Source organism: Ictidomys tridecemlineatus, chromosome 9, assembly GCF_052094955.1.
Source record: "Ictidomys tridecemlineatus isolate mIctTri1 chromosome 9, mIctTri1.hap1, whole genome shotgun sequence".
Lineage (NCBI taxonomy): Eukaryota > Metazoa > Chordata > Mammalia > Rodentia > Sciuridae > Ictidomys > Ictidomys tridecemlineatus.
Window position 1 is genome coordinate 111,527,288 of NC_135485.1, and position 23,714 is coordinate 111,551,001.

General features: G+C 31.9%; 1 protein-coding gene across 1 annotated transcript in view; it reads right to left on the reverse strand.

Moving 5' to 3' along the window:
• Positions 1-23,714, reverse strand: part of Mmrn1 (multimerin 1) — a 64,987-nt gene that overhangs the window by 20,695 nt on the left and 20,578 nt on the right. Inside the window, exons 3-6 of the mRNA XM_040293082.2 lie at positions 21,594-21,713; positions 18,819-18,925; positions 7,387-7,515; positions 3,664-3,837 (exon numbers count right to left, since the gene is read on the reverse strand). Of these exons, the coding sequence (XP_040149016.2) occupies positions 3,664-3,837; positions 7,387-7,515; positions 18,819-18,925; positions 21,594-21,713 (530 nt within the window). The remainder of the gene's footprint in view (positions 1-3,663; positions 3,838-7,386; positions 7,516-18,818; positions 18,926-21,593; positions 21,714-23,714) is intronic.

Consider the following 23,714-nt stretch of genomic DNA (forward strand, 5'->3'; position numbering starts at 1 on the left):
AGGAAAATCTGTGCAGTGGTATATTGCCATTTGAGTTATGGCTATTAAGTAGCCTATATAGGAAATATCATAGGATAAAAAAATTAGTGTAGGCTCTTTATTTATTTATTTCGTAAGCATGTTTTGAAAAGTATTTAGTATGCATGAGAGACTTACATGAAAATTATTGTGAAAGAGAAATTATTAAAAAACAGAATGAAGTGTTGCTTTAACATCTTGCTGTCAATGAATCTAGTACAAAGATAAAGCTGTAAAAGTAGACGGTTTTTACATGGACAAAAATGACCTAGTAAATCCTATGTTTTATGATTGATGTTGCTAAAATGAGAAAAAAAATTTACATTTTCTAAACCTAGTGGAAACTTAAATAAATTGTGAAGTTCAAAAAGTATAGAAAACTAGTCTGTATATAATAGGAACATTTTTTAAAATGTCAAATATGGAATAATAGTCAGTGACACACAACACCACAGAGTACTCAAGAATGAATAAATTCATTAGAAAATGTAAATAGCCACAATTAAGAGATGTTACACATAAAAATTCCTAGCTTTTGAATTGTAACAAAAGGTTTTAAAATATTTGTATTTTCTAAATTCAGACAGCCTTTAACCAATCACCATTTATTTAACAAATATTCTTTAAATACATTCTGTATCCTATACCAAAAATAAAATTTAAAAAATTAGATTTTTGGTATTAAAAACAGACTATATGAGCTTCCCCCAATGAGGAATTGTGCAATTCCATAGTGCAATTACTTTTGTAGCACTATCTACAGGTAATTAATTATCTCCTGTTAGTTAAACTTAATTTTAATTCTCATGATAGCAAAAAAAAAAAAAGATGTAAAGATGTAGTGCAATAAAGCATACATAAGGTTGGGGTTAACCCTTCTTTGAGTTTATAACCTCAGAATTTTGACAAAAGATGCTTTTCAAGATTGTAAAGATAAAATATAAGTTAAGCTTTATTGAATTAATTAGTTGTAGATAATGACAATTAGATGTTTGACCTTGGGAAACAAAAACTACATGATTGAAAGTCAGAATAAGAAATAGAGATAAAAACAGTGTCAGGTAAAATTCAGGTCAGAATCTTGGTCAAAGCAAGTAGGAGAAATTATGAAATGAAAAATATGAGATGCCTTAGCCATAATTCTTTAAAATCTTTATGAAAAAAATATATTGGAGAAAAGAGAAAATCACAGTAAGATCTGAAGAAAAAAAAAAACCTAAACAGATTATTAGCTTAAAACTTTGTTTCTGTTTCAGATTACATCTCCACAATTTGTTACAAAAAATATTTATGTAAATCTATTTTTGAAAAAATATGCCAAGATGGCTTATGGAAATATCTATGTGGGAATATAATTTTGAACTCTTTTTGATTCTGTTTCATGTGACTTAAATCCTTCTACTTTCTTAAAAAATAATATTGTTTTTGGTGACTTAGATATATTTAATATCAGACATAATTGCATGCCCTTTCTGTGGTTGTGAACATAGGGTCTTTTCATAACATTCAGATAGGTTGTGAGGAGTTGAGACATTTGATTTTCAACAGTTTCTATGGTTACTAGCAGATTAAGCACTGTTCTTAACCTTGGATGTGAAGTAAACAAGAGAGGAAGCTGTAGCAAGCTTGGCACCTTAGGGGTGGGTTTAGTCTTTGTTTCCTATAAGAATATTCATGAACTACAAGCCCTCTGGTCCTCATAATTAATGATTGTGCTAAGGAATAACTAATCTCTACTATTGAGTAGGGAGTTTTATTATTGTTGCTGTGAGTATGATTTTTCATGTGTCAGTTTTTTCCTATGCCAGATTTTTTTAAATAGGTTAGTAGGTTGCAAAAAGCCATTGACAAGCCTAAATCTCTAGGGTTGTGTTAACCAAATTTTGCTAATTTCATTAAGATGGTTACAGTCAATCATACACAGTTTCTTTTTGACTTCTTTCTTTTTTATATTATTTTTATTTTTTGTTGTAGATACATACAAAACCTTATCCTATTTATTTATTTTTATGCAGTACTGGGGATTGAATTGCACCCAGTACCTCACATGTGCTAGGCAAGCGCTCTACCACTGAGTTACAAACCCAGCCCAACTTCTTTCTTGTGTTATCACTTCAGGGAGAAAAAATTCTTCTCATATGGTTTTAATTGGTAATTTGGGCTGTACCAATTATGTAGGACAGAGTCTTCATTTCAGTAGCTGAATAGCACTATTTACATGATTGAAAAACATAATGGAATCATGGTTGCTATTGAGATGTAAAAGTGTCTTTCTTAGTGGATGATACATCAAATCTATGACTACTTTGTTTTTTTTTTCTTAAATGTGAACCACAAGAGAGAAAAAAAATTGTATAGAAATAAGGGTATCCAGTGAGAAAGTTTTAATTAATAAAGTAAAGTCAATGTGAACACTAACCTTGAGACTTGGAAACATACAATAAACCCAGTGCATTGGGATCCTCCTAGTAACCAAACTAATTGCCTGAAACATTCAAGTCTTACCAAAAGGTCAACTCCTCCTGATCCTCCACAAATCAGTTGAGATGGCTTCTCTTCCTAAATGCATTCCCTGACCCCTTACACTGGATTTGTTGCAAATCTCAAATGGTCCCATTGTACCCTGTGCATAACACTACTATGCTAATTACTATGTATATATAAATCTTGATGGTAGACAGAAAGGTTTACACTCCTCTCCCCACAAGAGGTCCACATCCTAACTCACAGTGCTTATGAATATTAACTTATATGGCCAAAGGGACTTAGCAAATATGTTTAAGGATCTTAAGATTGTCTTTAGTCATTCAGATAGGTCTAATTTAATCACATCCATTCTTAAAATTGGAAGAGGAAAGCAGAAGAGTATATTGGGGAGGCATTATAAGGACTCAACTCACTAGCTTTGAAGGTGAAGGAAGAAAGCTATGAGACAAGAAATGCAGTGGCTTCTAGAAGATGAGAATTGGCCTCAGTTCACAGATCTCAAAAAAGCAGGAACCTCAGTCCAACAGCTGGGAGGAAATAAATTTAGCTAACAAACTGAATTAACAGAAAATAGATTATCTATGCTATAGATTCTCCATAAAAGAGCACAGCATACTTCTAAGCATATTGTTTTAAGAGCATAGATTTCAGACAAAACTTAATCCGATTTATATTGCAAATTTACTTTTCTGAACTGGAATGTTTTAGAATATACTGTATTGATTATAAACCATGACTTAGATAATTTCTGGGATAACCACTTCAGATTTATTCTCAATACCTCTGTCAATAATATTGAGACATCTGTGCATCTAGTTTGCCTTGATAATCATTACCTCAGCACTGTCTTTATTCTTGAACTGGATATTATCAATGATGGATTTTAACCATAAAAAAGACAATTATGCTGTAACTAGGTACATAACATCAATCAACCATATGGAATTTTCAAAGATTTGTGCACATAGTAAAAAATATTTTGATATAATATTTCAAGTTATTTCAGAAGTTGAGTGATTATAAAATATCTCATTAAAAAAATGTTGTAGACTTCCATATCACCCAGTCTACAGCAAAGATCCCAAAGTGACACAAGAAAAGATGAATCATTTTCCTTTTGTATGAACTGAAAGAGCCCTTTATTTTCATTTTTTTTACCTTTTAGAAAAGACTGAAATTCTCTGCCTTTATCTTCACTGATTTTCCTTTCTAGGGAAGAATATGTGTTCCTTACGTCATCCATAGCCAAAGAAATATTGTCAACTTTCTTCTGCAGAAGTGTCACTTTCATGGACTGCTGGTTCATCTGGTCAGTCATTTTTTGTATTACTGCTGCATGTGGAAGAAGATAAAATTGGAAGCATTGAAAATATATATTTAGAACCACTCAAATTTCACATTAGATTTAAAGATAATTCAAATAAATCATGTTTGTAGTAATAAATTTGAAAATATAAGTAACTGGCTATATTCATTTACCAAAAGGCAGTCTGAATCTTAAGGCTATTTAAAGATAGATTTTTTTTAAAGTATTATAATATCTGATTTCTAAAGTGTTTCAAATTTTCTTAAAATTTCTGTCTTTAAAAAAAACTCTCATATAGTTATTGTCACATGGTCAAAAGATGACAAAAGTGAAGTTTGGAAAGCCAAAATAATTTTTTTTTTTGAGATTGCAGAGCTAATGGCTCATCTTCGGCTCCACAATATGATGACCCACATCTTCTCATAGAGCTTTTATCATCTTGTAAGAATGGGATCACACCATCTACAAAGAGTGATAATTTGATTTCTTTCTTATCTATTTATATCCCTTTTATTTACTCCTCTTGTTGAATATTTCTAGCTAAAACTTCAAGTACTATATTGAACAGAAATGGTGAAATGGGGCATCTATTATCTTATTCCTGATAACAGAGGAAATGCTTTCAACCTTTCCATATTCAGTATGATGTTGATTTGGGATTTATCCTATTAGTCTTTGTGAGGTAAGTTCCTTCTTTCCTCAGTTTACTCATTGTTTTTATTGTTAATAAAGCTAGAGCTTATAAAAAAATTTAGCAAAGTAGTAGGATAGAAAAATCAACAAACAAAAATCAATATCTTTTCTATACACCAACAATGAATTCACTGTAAAAGAAATCACATAAACAATTTCATTCACAATAGTCTCCAAAAAAAAAAATCCCACCTAGTAATAAATGTAACAAAACCTCCACAAAGAAAAATCACAGAACACAAAGAAATAGAAGAAAACACTAAAAATGAAAGACCTTCCACGTTCATGGATAGGCAGAATTGATACTGTTAAAATGACCATATTACCAGAAGTGATCTACAGACTTAATACAATTTCCATCAAAGTAACAGAATTATAAGAAGTATAATTATAACAGAAGTATAATTCTTCACAGAATTATAAGCAACAATTCTAAAATTCATATGGAAGAAAAAACCCAGAATAGACAAAGCAATTCTGAGAAAAAAGAACAACAGTGGAGGCATCATAATACCTGATTTCAAATGATATTACAGAACTATAGTAACAAAAGCAACAATGGTATTGATATAAAAATAAACAGGAAAGCCAGTGGAATACGATAGAAGATGTAGAGATAAACCTGCAGAGATAAGTCACTCAATCCTTAACCAAGGTGATAAAAACATACATTGAAGAAAAGATAGTCTCTTTAACAAACAGCACTGGGAAAACTGCTGGTCCTGCACAAAAGTAGCATAAAATGGATCAAAAACCTAGGGATAGACCAGGAACATTATGACAGCTTGAAGAAATGTGGAGGCAATACTCTAACATAAGATGTGGGCAATGACTTCCTTAATAGTACTCCTAAAGTTTAGGAAATAATACCAAAAATTAATAAATGGGATTGCATCAAATTAAAAAGCTTCTACACAGCAAAGGAAGCAAGAGCATGAAGAAACAGACTACTGAAAGGGAGAAAATTTGAGGCAGCTGCTCTTCTGACCAGGATTAATATTCAGAATATATAAAGAACTAAAAAAATTACCATAAAAAACAACAAAACAAACATTAACAAGAACAAAAACCAGATAATCCTATTAATAAATGGTCAAATGAACTAAACAGACACTTTTCAAAGAAGAAATGCAAATGACCAACAAATGCAGGAAAAAGATGTTCAACATCTTTGGTAATTAGATAAATGCAAATCAAAACAACAGTGAGATTTCTACTCATTCCAGTTAAAATGGCAATCATTAAAAATATAAATAAGAATACATGCCAATAAGAATGTTGGTAAAAAGAAACTCTTATACACTGTTGGTGGGAATGTAAATTAGCACATCCATTGTGGAAATCAGTTTGGATGTTCCCCAAAACACTAGAAATAGAATCACCATGGGGCCAACCTATAACACTCCTAGGTATTTAACCAAGAGAATTAATGTCAGCATATCATAGAGATGCATGGGTATCAATGTTTATCACAGCAAAATTCACAAGATGAGTCATTAAACTATTATAGGTATCCTTCAACAGATGAATGCATAAAGAAAATATGATCTATATACATAATACCAATTTATGCAATCATAAGGAAAAAAATATATCTTGTCATTTGCAGGAAAATGGATGGAACTGGAGAGCTTCATGTCAAGCAGAATATGACAGGCTCAGAAAATAAAGTACTGTATGTTTTCTCTCCTACGTGAAAGCTAGAGAGAAAAAAAAAAAAACAAGAAAAAGGATCTCATGAAAACAGAAGACTAACCAGTAGGGCAGAGAAAGGGGAGGGGGCAGGGTAGAGAAAGGGGAGGGGGCAGAGTAGAGAAAGGGGAGGAGGCAGGGTAGAGAAAGGGGAGATAGTGGGAAATGAAATTAATCAAATTTTATTATATGCATTATGAATGTGTCCCAATGAAACCCACCATTCCATATAATTATTATGCACCAATAAAAAATAAAGGGAAATCCAATGACCCAGCATTACATATGTGTAACTTTATATATATATAACAGTAACTATATTCTGAGAATTTTATTGTTTACTGAGGCATTCCTTAATGAGATATATAGAATTTAAATTGGATCACTTTATACAGCAATGACATTTTCTATCCCTTTACATATAACTTTAATAATTCAAGGATTGGACAGTATTTTATAAAGCTACTGAATTCCATTCCCTATAATGCATTAGAAGACAGTTTTTAAGGCATATTCACCTGCATTCTTAAAGAAATTCCCCTTAAGTCACATTTCTCAATTTGATTGCCCTGTTATATGCCAAATATCTGCCAAGCCCAGAGAAGAAATGTTAGCACCAACCTCCCTTATATTTTTTAGACCTAAATTTAAGCCCAAGAAATATGGTAAAACATTTATGATTAGAAGAATGAGAAAAAGTATAACATGCCAACTTTTTATCAACACAAGATCCTTGGTATTTCTTAGTCATAATTGTTTTTCTTGACCAGTCAATAACATTGCTGATCTCCTATCAATCAATGGAAGAAAACTTTCGTTCTCTGATTCCAAAACGGGACAAAGTGTCTTCCCTTCTATGTCAAGATTCTTCCATGATTGCACTGTTTGAAGGATGAAGGTTTGAATTTATTTTAGAAATGTGTTCTTTTCCTTATAACTGAATATCACAGTACTTGTATTCTCCTTCTGTGTTTGCACACAAAGCTTCAATAATTATTCTCCATCTTTTCACCCTAGAATCTGTAGCACATCTAGTTTCTCCCAACATCCAGCACCAATAGAAAAGGATTAAGGGGTATGTTAATGTTTCACCATCACACATTTAAAAGCTTAGATTTCTTGTTTGGAAGTTGAAATAAACCTTGTTGACAATAATTGGGTTAGAGATGATAGTAATTACAATCTATGACCTGGGTCACCACAGTCTTGCTGCTGCTGCTGCTGCTGCTGCTGCTGCTGAGGCTGCTCGGCTGTTCCTCTGTCAATAGCTATGTGACTTTCAGCCTGGTTGCTGTGCATCAATTGCTGCTGTTCCTGAGCTAGATGGAAACAAAAAGAGAAGAGAGAGTGTTAAGCACTGGAACTGCCTCATTTTTTTTTTCCAGTCCTGAGCAATATTGTGGCTGACATTCATTTTCCTGGGTACTGAAGCGTGATGGTCTAGGATGATTGCAAGAGTAAGCTGCCCCGCCCCCAGTCACAGGGCAGTGTGACACCACACTGGAATTGGAAATACACCACTCTAACTCTGCCTGGAAAAAAAAATTATTCATAATTGCTTTAAACAAAAATTGGATGGTGGGTTTTTTTTTTTTAATTTGGGTGGGATGGAAGAAGGATGTAAAATACCTGCAAAATTGGACTTTAAAATCTGCTGTATTAAAAGTACAGCAGCCTTATAAGTGGACCGCCAAAAAGGCTAATCTTTTAATGGTAGAATTTCTGACCAGTGACAACTTGAAAGTAAGGGAGCACGACAGGTTCTTTCCTGGGGGGGAGGAGATAGTTATTTAAATAATAGAACCAATTAAAAGGGTTCTCCTAGATTTTAAAAAAAGCACATAGTTTCTAAGGGACTAAAAGTAAAAGTAAACTTACAGGTACATCTCTAAGGTGCTAACCCATGATGCCAATGAAATTTCAGAAGAATGGAAATTTTACTATCTACTCTTAAAGAATCCTATTTCCCATAAATCTAGTGATATTTTCCGTGGTAGTGTGAGTCTTCATTGAGAAAAACAATTTAGAGAGATTTTTAAAAAAATTTGAATACACTAAATAATGTATGTCTATAAATCATGGACTTTGAATGAACAAATTTATGCATTAAATTCTGCATATCAGACTTGTGCAAACAAGTGTTTGGTGTCTGCTAGGCTTCTTCCCATGTGAAATCATGTACCAGTGAAACTCTGCACCTCTGGCACATGTTAATTATGTTCCCTAAGGCATATGTGGCTGTGACAATAATACTGAAGTTTTTTACTCCATAAAAAGAAATATAATAGACTTGGCAGTAATTTGGGTTAGTTGCTGTTGTTAGATTGAATTTTGCATTTCTTTTCTTTAGGGCATTGAGCTAAATTAATGGATTTTCATTCATGTCCACAGTTTTTGTTTTGATTCTGCTTTCTTTTCCTTTCCTTTTGGCCTCTACTGTGTAATTTTTTATTTATTCAATGGTAGAAAAACAATGTGCTGTTTAGGGAGAAGTGTAATTATTTGGGCCTGAGGTAGGTGGGGAAAAGCATTAATCTCCTAAATCCTATTGAATAAGGTTCTTATAACCTAAATACAAATTAGTTCATAAAATAGGTCTATTAAATTATTATATAAAATGTCTGTCATGGATCCTCCTTAGATGGTATAATAAGAGATTTTTTTTTCCTGGAAATTTATATCTGTCGACTCAAAAGTGTGCCTGGAGAGTAAAACAAAGGTCCTCAAATTGAATTCCCCAGTACCAACAGCTCCTGGAACTTTTGTACTTGCAGCTTCTATCCCCCTATCCCAAATTAATAATTTAAGAAACTCTGGGGTGGGCCTGCAGTCTGTGTTTTAACAAGCCCTCAGGGTGATTGTTACACATGCTCCACTGGAGTAAAGTGTCAAGATAAATCCTCCTTAGCAACTTCTCACCCCACTATCTTCAATGTTTCTCCAAGCAGACAGTGTTCAGGACACAAACTTGTAAGGATTGATAGCAGTAGGAACAGGTGGCTTACCAGGATGACCAAGGGACTTTTCATGTTCTTACTCCTTAAATTTTGAACTAGATGATAGGGACAACAAGCATTTAAATGCAGTTCCTTAACATGGTGATAGGTTAATATTTTATTAAGACATAAAACATAATTATGGTGAAAACAAAATCTAGACCATTTTCAGGTATACAAAAAAGGTTACTGTTCAAATGTTCCTTTCTGTCAACTTTTGACATGTACTATGGTTTTTATCCTTTGTTTTTACTAATCCTTTAGAGTACAGGCTTTTCACATGGATAGAACACGGAAGCATCTGTAATCTTTGAATTGCTGAGAGTATGCATGTTCTTCCATTTCCCCACCTAAGATTCTGGTCCAGTTTATCTACCCTAGAGAATTGAGTATGTGTGTACTTTATAAATTTTAATTTTACAGGCGATTCCAATGTGCAGCTCTGCTTAAGAGCTACCATATTTTGAAAAAAAAAATTGCAAAGTATTCCCATTCTATTAAGTAAATTTATTGTTATAAGGCAGAACATACAATCATTTTCTTATTAAAATTACAATCCAGAAGTCAATCTTTGTAGATTTATTTAAACAGCCTGTCAGTTGATAAACAGGGCATGTGTTAAAGACATGATTTATTAAAAATCATATAAATAAAAACCTGGAGTCTCCTACAATTCCATAAAAAGAGGGCCATTATCAGAATTAAATGGTATGGGTAGAATATGGAGGCACTTTTCACAGCTTCTTATTCCCCCTCACCCTATGTAGACACACCCTTGTAACAGGTGCTCCTGAGCTCGAAGCATATGGAACATGTTTGTTCTACTCTGTCAGAAGTCACATCCAGAGTCCACTGACATCTTAGAAAGTCTCAGGGTAAAACAAACAAACAAAAAATCATTTCTATCAGAAGCAAGGCTGTTGCTCCTCAGTTTCACCTAGAAGTATCCACATCCTCCCACAAATTCAAGATTGTGTTTAGCTAGTAAGTATCAGTGTGGTCTACCAACTATTGAAATATTGAAATACAGGTATACTTTTTGGAAAATATGAAGTGATGATACCCAATAACTGATAAAATTATAATAGTAATTTATTTCCACTTAGTTGTGGATACACGGTAAAGGATGTGTTTTGCAGGACACATGATGAAAGGAATTTCTATTGCAGCAACATCTGAGAACTATTTTTAAGAACTAGAAATTTGTTGGGTCCACATGGTGCACTGTATAGGCTTTGTGAAATGCAGTGTTTTATTAGCATAACTGGTTTACCATTACCTGTGACTTATGTAGTTCTTGGAGCCAAGTCATTAGGTACTTACTTTACTACTTAGAATGTTCTAATTGTCCTATCTGCAGGGTTTTTTTTTTTATATTTCTTCTTCAGGAATTTATAAAGAATTATCAAACCACTGAAAGGGACAGAAGTTTAAATTTTTAAAATAGTTCAGGTATCATGAGTGTGAATTTGTTAAATTTAAGAAAAGAAAGGTAGAAATTTTACCAGTTATGAATTTGGATCTAGATTTTTTAATCATACTATGCAAAAATCAAATTGAAACATTTTTCAGTGTGTACAATATCAAAATAAAAATCTCATATCAAGGGACTGGGGATGTGGCTCAAGCGGTAGAGCATCACCTGGCATGCCTGCGGCTCAGGTTCGATCCTCAGCACCACATACAAAGAAAGATGTTGTGTCTGCCGAAAAACTAAAAATAAATAATATTTTTTTTAAAAAAATCTCATATCAATATCAAAAGTAAATTCAATAAAAAACAAATTGTGTTTCTGGAATGGAAATTAACTTTTCAATAAAAATTATTGTGTCTTTTCCCTTGTGAGTATTAAATTCAAATAATATTCCAAATGTATAAATCATTTAAAATTAAAATTACTTAACCAACTTTCATTTACATTGTATTGACTGCATTTGCAGTGTATTGAAGTTCACTTGCAATAATTAATAATGAAGAGGAAGATATTAAAGAATGTTATGAAATTTGTAAAATTAAAATTTTAAGGATAAAAGTTTTCATCAAAGCAAACCATTTAAAATAATAAAACATTTTAAAAATACTTTATGAAAAATAAAAACAGAAAAAATAATACTTTATAAAAAATCACTTTAGTAAAAATAAAAACACTTAGGAAATAAAATCAAAATGTTAAACACTATTTATCTATATTTGAAGTAATAAACCATTTCAGAAAATATAAATATTAGGGAACTTACCTAATATATTAATTCTGACATAGAGATATCATTGAAAATCATTTTTATGTTACTATATTTTGTAAAGCATATATCTAATAAAATGAGAGAATAACTTCTTAGAAACCTAAAAGTCAAATAAATTAAAATTTTAAATATTATTATACAACTTGAGTGCTTTTACACCTAAATGTTTTATATGTAATTTATATAAAATTTAAAAATCAAGAATTTGTATACAATTAATAGTTTTCCTTATCTCTAGAAGGAAAAATAATCTTTAATACTATGTTAATATTATAGTCATACATATGAACACTAAAGAAAACAATGTTTCTATGCAAATTGTGCTCATGAAAATGTATTGAATTTTTTAAACAGAGCCAATAGAATAGTACTGAGAAAGTAAGCCAAGTTTTTCAGACAAAATATTTTGAGTTCAGAGATGAAAAGAAGGGCATATGTTAAAGATTGAAATAATAAACACTGCGAGAATGTTTAGACTTTAATGGCAGCCTGTGGATAAAAAGGCATTTTGTAATGTTCTTGTTGAACTCCCTTTGTTAAAATTTCATATACACTATGAAAATATTTATATTTGAAGCATATATATTCTATTTTATACACATATTTATATATGTTATTTAAGGTACATATATGCATACATTATGTGAAAACAAATATAATAATCAATTACATGTGAAAAATGAAAAGATTTCCCTAATAAGTTATATAAAAATTAAATTTATTTGACAAAAGTAAAAAAGTCAATGTTCCTTGATTTACGTTGTCCTTAATTTGGCCAAAAATTTTTACAAAGCTCTATGATTAATTGAAATAGGAAATTCTTATAACAATTTTCATAATATAGTTAGGAATATAGATATTAAATATTTTAAAATGTAGCTTTTAAACTTTAGAAAAAAATTGAATACAATTGCTTTTACTTTAGTAGTGCTTAATAGATAATTCAATAGAAAGACATCATTGATAATCATAGAAATTATTACATGTTTTAACTGAAGAAAATAAATAATGCCTTCTTAATCTTTTATATATTGATCAATATTACTGAATTAGTGGGTAATGTTTGAATATGACCCCAGCCCCTTCCCACCTTATCCTTAAAATCAAGAGGCAGGTTGATTTTGCTTGTTTATTATTTTCAGGAGTTCAAAAAACTTTGCTAAAAATATATTATGAATATTAAAGCTTTCTTTTAAATTGCAATTTAATTTTTAAGGAAATAGTTTCACTTCAACTTTTGCAAAGTATTGGACATTGTGCATTTAATATGGAGACTATAATATTATGTTTTACTTAGAATTCCTCCAGATCTGGGGAAATGAGGTGTCTCTGTGTATCTCTCTTACACACACACAAACACACACCATATTTGCAATGCACACGCATGTGAGGAGGTAAAAGGAGTATTTTAAGCCTTCTCATGTCCTAGATGAGATTTGAGTAGAGTATTCCATCAAGTCATAGTTCTCTCTGAGTTACCCAGTTCAGCAAGAACCTAAACATTCAGGAAGTCTGAACAAACCCAGATTAGAGGTAATGTATCAGGAAGAGACAGAAAACAAATGAAGAGCATCAAGGTCTAATTTACTACTAACCTTAGATTCAAAAGAATTCCAGATAAATCTCATTCATGTGATCTGGAAAAATGCTGTGTTATAAACAAGGTCATAGAATGTGAATTGCTAGAGATGCTACTATATTATAAACAAGGTCATAGAAGGTGGACTGCTAGAGAAAACCAGTACTTTCAAAATAGAAACTAAAAACATAAGAAAGAAATTTTAAAATCAGTGACAAGTGTTGAAGGACAAAGTAAATGACAAACTATTAGAAATAAAAAGGAAAGAAATTGAAATGGATGAAAAATAACAAATGGGCATATCAAAGGGAAGTCTGCAGTTTTCTTACACATTCTGATATTTGATGACTAACTCCTCTTTATGTAGATATACAATATATTTTTCATATATTGGTAAAATTAAAAAGATTAATTTGAAAGAAAATTTAATTGGAAAATACTTGAAAACATTGATCAATAAAGGAATATAACTCTGTGTGTGTGTGTGTGTGTGTGTGTGTGTGTGTGTGTGTGTGTGTGTGTGAAGCAGAAGAGAAAATTTTACTCTAAAATAAAGAAATAACCATTAAGCATCACACAAAGATCTTTGGGTTCCAGATGTCACATGAACCTGTTTGCTCCTGAATTCATTGCATGGGATTCCTGCCAAGGCTGTTAAAAACTGGAAATACCTGTTTTACAAATTCAATAGTTCATGTTATCTTTTCCTAGCTCTGTTTGTCAACTGGAGTTCAATACTTGCATTCATCCTAATTTATTGCATGGGATTTAACTGGCGGCTGTGAAAAGCTGATAGGATCTCTGACAGTGGAGTCAGTTACTCTCTTGTAATAAAGAGTCTGGTTTTGATTAATACTCTTATTTTTTTTTTCATTTAGAAATCTTTCAGTCACCCCAAGTGTATTCTCTACCACAAGGACTGCCACAGATTCTAGATTTTCCAAGCAATCTATCTTTGCTTTCACCTAAAGACAGACCTTTGCTTTGTTTTTAGAATGCAGATTTCAAAGTCTCTTTTTCTTGGTACTTTCTAAATGACAGGTGCAGAACAGAACACCATTTATTTAAATCGATGAACTTTTAAAGATCTTTGTGCACTTTAGGTTTTTTTTTTTTGTAAATGCAATAGAATTCTTAAATTGGACTCCTTTTGTCTTATCTGCTAATGTAACTGCTCTGTTTTTCTTCCTACAATGGAAACTCTGACCTTGGTGGATCAAAGACTTAGAGAATCAAGGTCAGCAAGTGTCAAGAGCAAGAGCAACAGCTTCCTTATTAGGTGCCTTTTTTTTCTTTTTAATTAGACAGGTTTTATTTGCAAGTTTTTTTTTTTTTCTTCTTTCTTTCCAGGTCTCTGAGCCATATGGAGGAAGTCATTAATGGCAACTCAGTAATGAGAATGCTTGCTCTTTCTCCCCTAGCTCCAGAAAACCTTCCTATGTGACTTGACAAGACAGATTTCCAGCTGATCCTGCAATATCAAGTGAATATTTGCATGGTGAATATTTAGTAAATATATAAAGATAGTTAAATTTAAGCAGGCGGCATGGTGCAACAAAGACTTAAGGAACAGTGTTCTTTAACTTAATATAACAATTTTATTAAACAAGATGCTGAAAAAAGGAAATGTTCTTTCTAAAAAAGAAAATGTTGGGCTGGGAATGTGCTCAAGAGGTAGCACGCTCGCCTGGCATGCGCGGGGCTCTGGGTTCGATCCTCAGCACCACATAAAAATAAAATAAAGATGTTGTGTCCATTGAAAACTAAAAAAAATTAAAATTACAAACTTTTCTCTCTCTCTTTAAAAAAAATGTTAAAGACTACTGAAAAGAACTAGATAAGTGAAAGTAAAAGAAATAAAGGCTTTTCCTCTTTCAATTTTGTAATTTTCAAATTATTTAAATTACATTTTAAAATAGTTGTACTACAGAGGACCCCATATTGAAAATGTTAGTTTCAGCAGTTGGTTCATTAACTTGTTGAATTATTTCACAGGATTATAAAATGAAATATTTATCATATATTGATAATAGAAATCTGGTAGGAATCAGTTTATCAATAGCTGTGTATCTGTGCATGCACACATCTTTTTAGCATTCATAATATCTGTGATAAATTTCATAAAACATTACTTTATAAAAAATCCTTCCCTGTATAGAAAATCTGAGTAAAATAGGGGCTGAGGTTATGGCTCAGTCGAAGAGCACTCGCTGAGCATGTGTGAGACACGGGGTTTGATCCTCAGCACCACATAAAGATAAATAAATAAAGGTATTGTGTCCATCTACAATTTAAAAATATTTAAAAAGAGAAAATCTGAGTAAAATAGACTACTTTTTAACAGATGTGCAAAAAAAATTCTTCATTTTCTTTAATCTAACACTATTTGAACTGAATTTCCTTTCCTTTGTGTCATTTATAGCAAGTTGTAATTTTCTTGTTACACTCAGAATATTTTAGAGACATCTGCTGGAAAGGTGCATAATTGCAAATTTTATAAAATAGGCTTAAGTGGTGTTTTTCTACAGATATTTCAAAAAATGTCTTGAATATTATACCATAAAATTAGGCAAAATCCTGTAACTCTCAAAAGATACAGCAAATGTAAAATCTCTCAAAACTATTATTTGGACTTAAAAGATCCTAACTCCTAGCCAATAAAAGTCTACTTGAACTTCCTAAGAATTGGTTCCTTTTGATAGTGTAAGTAATATTTTTAATAAGATATCCTATAATTATACTACTATTTTGATTATCTGAACTGCAGTTCAAGTGTGTGTGTGTGTGTGTGTGTGATGGACGGATCAGTGTATTGTGGAATAAGACACCAATGGCATGCCTCATGAATTTTGATGCCTTAATAATGACCTGAAGAAGATCTAAAAAAGAGTGGGAGAAAGATGTAGAAAGAGGTAGAAAAGTGAGGGAAAGAAGAAAAAGGGTGTCTAGTTGCTAACAACACCATTTTATTACAATTTATTGATACTTATTATAAATTTGATCATCCCTATTGCAACCTAAATTAAAAGAAAACTGTTCTTTTTAATGTTCTGGAATTAATTTTGCTTGTGGGGAGGAAACTTGTTGAGGAAGGAAGAATTTGTAAGGTGGATATACTTACTACCTTACAGACTTTCTGAGTAAAATAACCTCCTGACGCTGTGAGGAACCAGTCCTGAAATGACTGTCATGGTGGCTGTATTTTCAGGATATTCCACACCCTTGAGGGTTCAGAAAGAGGTTTGAAGAATACATCAGCCAAACTGATTATCCTTGCCATATTTGAGCCAGCCTGTCACATGAGACAACATGTGACAGTGTTGTCAAACACTGTTTTTTTCTTCTGGGGGACAATTTTTCTTTACTGTGTAAGAATAAAAAGCTGGTGGCACATTTATCAAGTGTGATAGAAAGGGTGGGGGGGTGGCGCAGGTACTTGGCATGTAATTGGGCAGTCAGAAGGGGAAAAAGTGACTAAATCCCTAGGCGAGAGATAATGAAGAACAGGTCTGGGGAAAACTCACACAGTAGTTCTTGGTATCAACAGTGCCTCTATTGCACCGATAAAAAAAAAAATTCAACAGTCTTTATGGACTGCAAAAAAAGTGAAGAGAAGAATGGTATGAAGCAATAGGACATCCTTTTGGAATCAAAGTTATATTAGAATTCTCTGAAATCATGACACACTGGGTATTCCTGCCTTCAGAGAATTATTTCTACCAAGATTCCAATAGAAAATAGATCTTTCCACAACAACTTGATAAGTGGATAGCTGAATTATGAGTAGTTCTAACTATATGATTGTGACAGAAATTCATAAGCAAAATGTTTTGGGATACTTTTGTCAATGTGAATTAAGGCAACAGTTTATAATTTTGTATTAAAAATATTCACAAGTTGTTTTTAATTAGAATACAAAATGTCACTAAACAATAAAAAGTTAACCTCTTGAATTCACTTAAGATATCTGATGTAATACTTTGACAAATGAAAATAATAGTACATAGTAGATATTTAAAATTGTCAACTAGACTTTGTTTCTGTGTATATATTTACAATCTATGGATTTGTTTTTTTCTCCATTGTGGATGTAGTTCACCATAGTGATTAAGAATTATTCACCAAGGGCTGGGGCTTGGTGGTAGGATGGTAAAGTGCATGCCTACCATGCCAGATCCTGGGATCCATCCAGAGCAATGTGGGGTAGTAGCAGGGAGAATCAATTTTCAGGTACACAAGGCTGAAGCAGGGAGTAATTGCGATCCTCAGCAGTTAGAGCCCGTGATATTGTTTGACCTGAAGACTTTGTTCGCTGCCACATATCTACATTCAGCCCTTATACAGCAAGGTGTATAATGACATCTCAAATGTCTAGAAAGGCATTCTTTAAGCAAACACTTGAATCTTCAAGAAATAATAATGAAATTATCATTCCCCAAATATCCTTTCTTATATAAAAAGATAAATATAAACCTGAGAAATATGATTCTAAATACTGTCTAGAATTTTTATTCATCTGTAAAAGATAAACAAGAACAAATATATTTTACCATTGTGAATATATGTCTTATGGAAATCAGAAGTCCTCTGAAAACAGGGTATATTTGGGTCTTTTCAGAATATGCTTTATTATCTCATATTCAGATATTTTCAGTATAGATCATATTTTCTTTAAATTTTTTAAATATTTTTTTTAGTTGTAGACAGACACAATATCTCTATTTGTTTTTATGTGATACTGAGGATTGAACCTAGTACCTCACACATGCAAGGCAAACACTCTACCAACTGAGCTACAACCCCAGTCCCTTCTTTAAAATTTTATTCTATCTGATTATAAATGAGTACATGTTCATGCTGTGGTCTGAAAATGCATTGATTTTTCTATCATCTCTGAAATTCAGGCCAGACCCAGAATAAATAGCATCACAGAGAAATTTGCCTACAGATTTTCATTGTACAGCTAGCAAAACCATTTATAATACCCCTAACTAAATTGCAAGATTCCTAGAGCTCTTGTATTATAATTTTCTTTTTCTTAATGTGAATCATAATGGTTTCTCCACACTTACATTAATTTTTAATCACAGTCTCTTACAATGTTGATTGAATTCCCCACCACTGCTAATGGCCTTTCTTGTAATATTCATTCATTTAAAATATGTATGCTGATGCCATATCTTATTTTTCAAAGGCAACCTGTTTAAAGCCAAAAGCAAAATAATAGTCACATGGATGTTAGGCCACAGCAGGTTACCATGTGTTTGATCAGCTTTGCCACCAGAAAATCCTTAAAATCTCAGTTGAAAAAATTTGCTCTATTAGGATTAAACAGAAGAATTATTCATATACTTGATATATTCTTTAATATGGAATTTCATTCATATGTGCATTATTTCAAATAAGCTGAGACAAAGCTAGATGTTATTCTTATTTATACCTACAGTCACTTCTAATAATTACTTAACAACATAAAATTAATATTCTTGATATCATAGTGTGCTATATTTTGTAGCACATATTTTTCTAGTGTTAAGAAAAAATAAGATATTTAATAAGATCTTCATTTACTCATCATATAAAGCCAACATGGAAATGGAGGGAGAAACTATTTTAGGGTGCTATCAATAGCTATCAAGTCAGAAATTTAAAAAAAAAAAAATAGTCCTAATAGTTTGACTATATGTTTATTTACCCTCATTCAAAAGGGAAAAAATAATTATTTTCTTCTATAAAATCATTCATCAATTTTTCAAACTTTATATGCTTGTAATTGTTATTATGAAATTAATAACAGAGTGTACCTTTTAGCTGACATTTTGGTCCACTGTATCCAGGACAGCACTTCCATTCCAATGAGGTAACAATTTTATGTTGCATCCTATAGACAGGATTAGTTCTCTGCTGGGATCTAGAGGGGAGAGAAATTGCAGGAAAATAGATTATTTGTCTCATATTATCAGTAGGAACTATAAATACAAAGCATTTGAAACAATGCCTGATATATAATAAGCATTTTGTGTTAGCTGTTATAATCACGATCTTCAGCATCAATATTATATCTGAAACTGCCAAACTTAGATTTCTTTGAATACACTACAAAAAACATTAGTGGTTATACTTTTGATATTTTCAATTTCTGTCATTACATTTTCTAAAGATATCTCAGCTTTTCCTTTAATAATGTTTTTTAGCTAAATCAATATTAGAACTTATTTTAATTTCAAATTTTGGAGAGTTATATAGGAATAACTTACTTTATTTCAATTCTATTATTTCCTATATTGTTTCAGGATAAAAGATTCTCATTTCTTCTAGAAGAATATCAAGCAACTTGAAACGAATTGGATACTAGAGATCTAATTGCCTCATTCAATCTCTATTTTCTCTCCTTCCAGTTTTAAAATTATACTATCTACTATTTCTGCCATACAGTATTTTAGAGAGAAAGTGAGGGAGGGAGGCAAGGTGTCTAATGTGCAAAAATATTATTTCTGAGATAAAATCATAGAAGAAAATTAATGTTATAATCTTTCAATACAACAATCACTCTATAGTTAGTGAATGTTTACTAAATTACTAAATTGCAGACTATATGTCTGTAGATATAAGTCATAAAATCAATTTGGCCATATTATTCTTATCTATGACTCTTATGCATAGATGATATTTATCAAATGGGTCTATGAAATAGTCACACATTTTCTTGCCCAAACCTCATATTATTTTTATGATGAAAATACTATTGCCTTGATTTCCTGATGAGGAACCTCAAAACAGAGAGATAAAATAACTTGCTCAGAGTCCCACATTTAAAAGTGATAGAACTGGAATTTTAACCCATGTTGTGTGGGCCAGGCTTACACCCTAGAATTTGTTAGCTACTATCCATGAGCATGAGAAGCCCTTGGATATGTGGATGATAGCACATTCTAATAGACTGAGCTTTCAGTGACTGTGGTTTTGGGTTGTGATACAATGTTCAGGTAACTCTAAGTGTACAAGGTTATTCCTCAGTTATAAAGGGAGTTATAAGATTTATTTCCATCTCTAAAATTTCAATAAATCATAGTTAGTAAATAACTCTGTTCTGTGAAATATCATATCCAGTCCAACCACTAGAGCTAAATTGAAAGTGAGCCAGTTTGGAAATGGGCTTTGTTCAAAGTTTGTAGGGAGAGGCTCACACAATTAGTTGAATCACCATTGGGTTTGATTTGCTGATTTGGAAAACTGAGTATTTGTTGTATGTAACTCAGATATAATAACAGAAAAGGTGGCAAATACTGTTTAAGTACTAAAATAGTGAACGAATGGAGAGATCCATTCAAAAGTACAAAAAAGATAAGAATAAAAATAAGTATTTCTGGCTTATTTAAAGAGAAAAAATAACAAAGAGCTCACCTTGAACCCAGAAGGACAATATGATAGGGGTTACAGTGGTAATATTTTCATTACTGAAGAATTAACAATGCATTCTTTGTGTCTTAACGTTCACAAGGAAATTATCACAAAGTGAGTAAATGCTGAAGGCAGAACTGGAGCTCAGCTCTTTCAAATCCCTAAGATGTGCTTAGTTCTCTGAACCATGAACCTTAGCTATCCCCCATGGGAGTAAGAAACACCTTGATTTTATGTACCCTTACTGTGCATTGTTCCAGATTGCTGATGTGTCAGATTCATTTCCTGAGTTATTTGTATCACAATCTGCATAACATTAGCCATCATGGCCTGAATAGCAATTCAATTTTTTATTGCAGGCTCTTCAGGAACATCTCCAGCTGAGCTACTGTGACTACATGAATTCAGAGAATTTATCAAGTGCTCAGTCCTACATTTTAGGGCAATGACATAAATTTAAAAAAAAAAACAACTAAATAACATGGGTCATTAAAATAGACACAAGAAGAAAGGCCCCACTTAACTGCTTTACCATACATAATTGCAATTGCTTTTTAAATTTTAGAATATGTGCCAAGTTACCGTATTGCATTGTATCATAGTCACCACTGCATTAAAGTATATTCACAGGTATTCCATGGATCCTTATTTTAAACAAAAGACAGTGTACAAATAATTTTTTTAAAGTAATACTGGCACAATTTTTTTAAAGCTTCACATAATGGTCACAGCCCACTTCTTTTCACAAAATAACTTCACATAAAATCTGCAATGATTATGTGGTGAAATATGGTATGTACAGAATCCTCTCTGAGCTAGTATGAAGAAATAATAAATAAATCTTCAAAATTGGATTTTTATTTCATAAAGATAGCATTGTTGGTCAGAATATAGAATGAAAGTGATATGACTATAAGAATAGAAAGAAGCGTGTTAACATTTATTAAATATTCACAATGCACCGGGCTCTAGGTCAAGTATATTACTGCATTATCTCATGTGATTTTAAAATCATATGACACAAGTATTATTAAGATCTGCATTTTAACTTACTGAAGGTCTAATGTGATAGCCCTCCTTTGACCCTATTACACATAAATGCATGAGATGACTAACTTTGCATATTCTTAGTCATAATGATAATAGCGCAAGCTGTGTTTTCAAGAAACATTACATACATGTAAGGACAGGATCCAGTGGTCCGGCTGCAGGGTCCTCTTCCACCAGGAACATAAGTGACCTGGTTGTCCAGTATCACCGTGGGAGATAATCTGGTATGTACATAAGCACACCAGTTCCTAGGGGATAAATCAGTATCATTATAAAGATCACTGTCAGCAAGTATCTTTTCCATCAAAACTATATTCATGTGCCTATATCTACTTCTGCAAGTATTGTAGTTTAGCTGTCTTAACAATGATATCTAGCTTTAAGATATGTAGATATTAGAAAGAATAGACTGATTACTACATTTCAGTACTGAGATAGGATACTCAGATCTAGGTCTATTAGTTTGGATAATGTGCAATAAGGGAAAATTAAATAAACTGAATAATGATAAAGAACAAAAATAGAAAAAAAAAACACTTGTTATTAACAGAATATATTTTTGTGTGTGGTACTAGGGATTGAACCCAGGGGAGCTCAACCACGGAGCCACATCCCCATCCCTTTTAAATATTTCATTTAGAGACAGGATTTGCTAAGTTGCTTAGGGCCTCACTACATTGCTTAGGCTGGCTTTGAACTTTCAATCCTCCTGCCTCAGACTCCCAAGCCCCCAGGATTACAGGCATATACTACCATATCCAGCTCAGAAGATGTTTTGATTGCAAAGAAAATACAATATTCTAGATGCAAACTATTATAATTAATAAGAGATCTGCAGTGTATTCAAGTTTAATATAAAAATTTATAATAGCTAATCAATTTATTTCCCCCATGACTTGAAGATCAATTACATTTCTTTGTACCGACCACAAATTCAAAGAAGACATCATTTGCAATAGCAAAAAGTAACAAGGATAATGAACTTCAGACTCAATTCACCAAAAGTAGTATAAAATTTAATCTATAAATATTTTAAATGTATTGAAAGGCTAAAATGAAAATCTAATCATCAGTTGATGGGGAAAGCCAAAATAAACATGTTGAATCTCTTCAAATAAATCTATAAATTAAATGTTTATTTAGCAATAAGTCTTCGTTTTACATGAGAATTTAAGTCATTTTATTTTATAAATTTTAAATAATTGACTAAAATTATGAACTTCAAAGAGTTCTGTTTCTAGCTCTAGCAGAACATTGGTTATACTTGCCTATGTTAACAATTCAATCTAGCCAAGACATATAAAGCAATAGTTTCAGATGCTGGACAGCAGATGATACAGTCATATGATTCTTGAAAGAGTGGGAAAGCTTAATATGAGCTCCATGTTCAATAGAGCTTTCAAAATGCATCAATGCTTGCAAACAACAAAACTGAGACACTTGAATAATAGTCCACAGTGCCAAGCAAGAAGCAGTAAACAAAGCTAGATGTGAGAAGCAGGAATATAAGACCAATACATAGAGTAAAACTCCAGTAAATAGTAGAAACAGAGATGACACGGGTGTTAGAATTAGCAACCAGTGACTAAAACAGTTAAACATTTAATAGAACAAGAAACATAGACTTTATGAACTAAAAATTGACTAGATATGCTTAACAGAATTTGGCCTAAGATTGCATAGTTAGAGTTTTAGGAGCCTAGGAGATAGACTGTGACAGAATAAATATTTCATGAATAAGAATGAATTTTTTTTTTGTAAATTTGATTTTAAAAAAAAATCAACCTCATATCTAAGAAGCTCAATGAATGCCTAAAGGATAAATGAAAGTAAAACCTTACTTAAATACATCATATTAAAATTCCAAAAATACCATATGAAAAGAAAAAAAGGGGCTATGTTAATTATCTTGATTTAATCATTCCATATTGAGCTCATCTAAGGAATCCTTCCAAAGCAGAAAAATTGAGTACCATAAAACTTGTGGAAGGTTTTTTTTTTTTTTTTGAATGAGATGTTTTAAGTATTCAAAGAGAGAGAGAGAGAGAGAGAGAGAGAGAGAGAGAGAGAGAGAGAGAGAGAGATTTGGGCATATTTTGCTAAAGCATAGTGATACCTAAAGCAAAAATATCTCAAAACAAAGAACTGGGAAAAGCAAGAAATAAAAACATAGGTTTATAAATTAACGGAACTACAACAAAGGAATCTCCAAAAGAATAACTAAATTTATCATGCAAATCCAATGATGA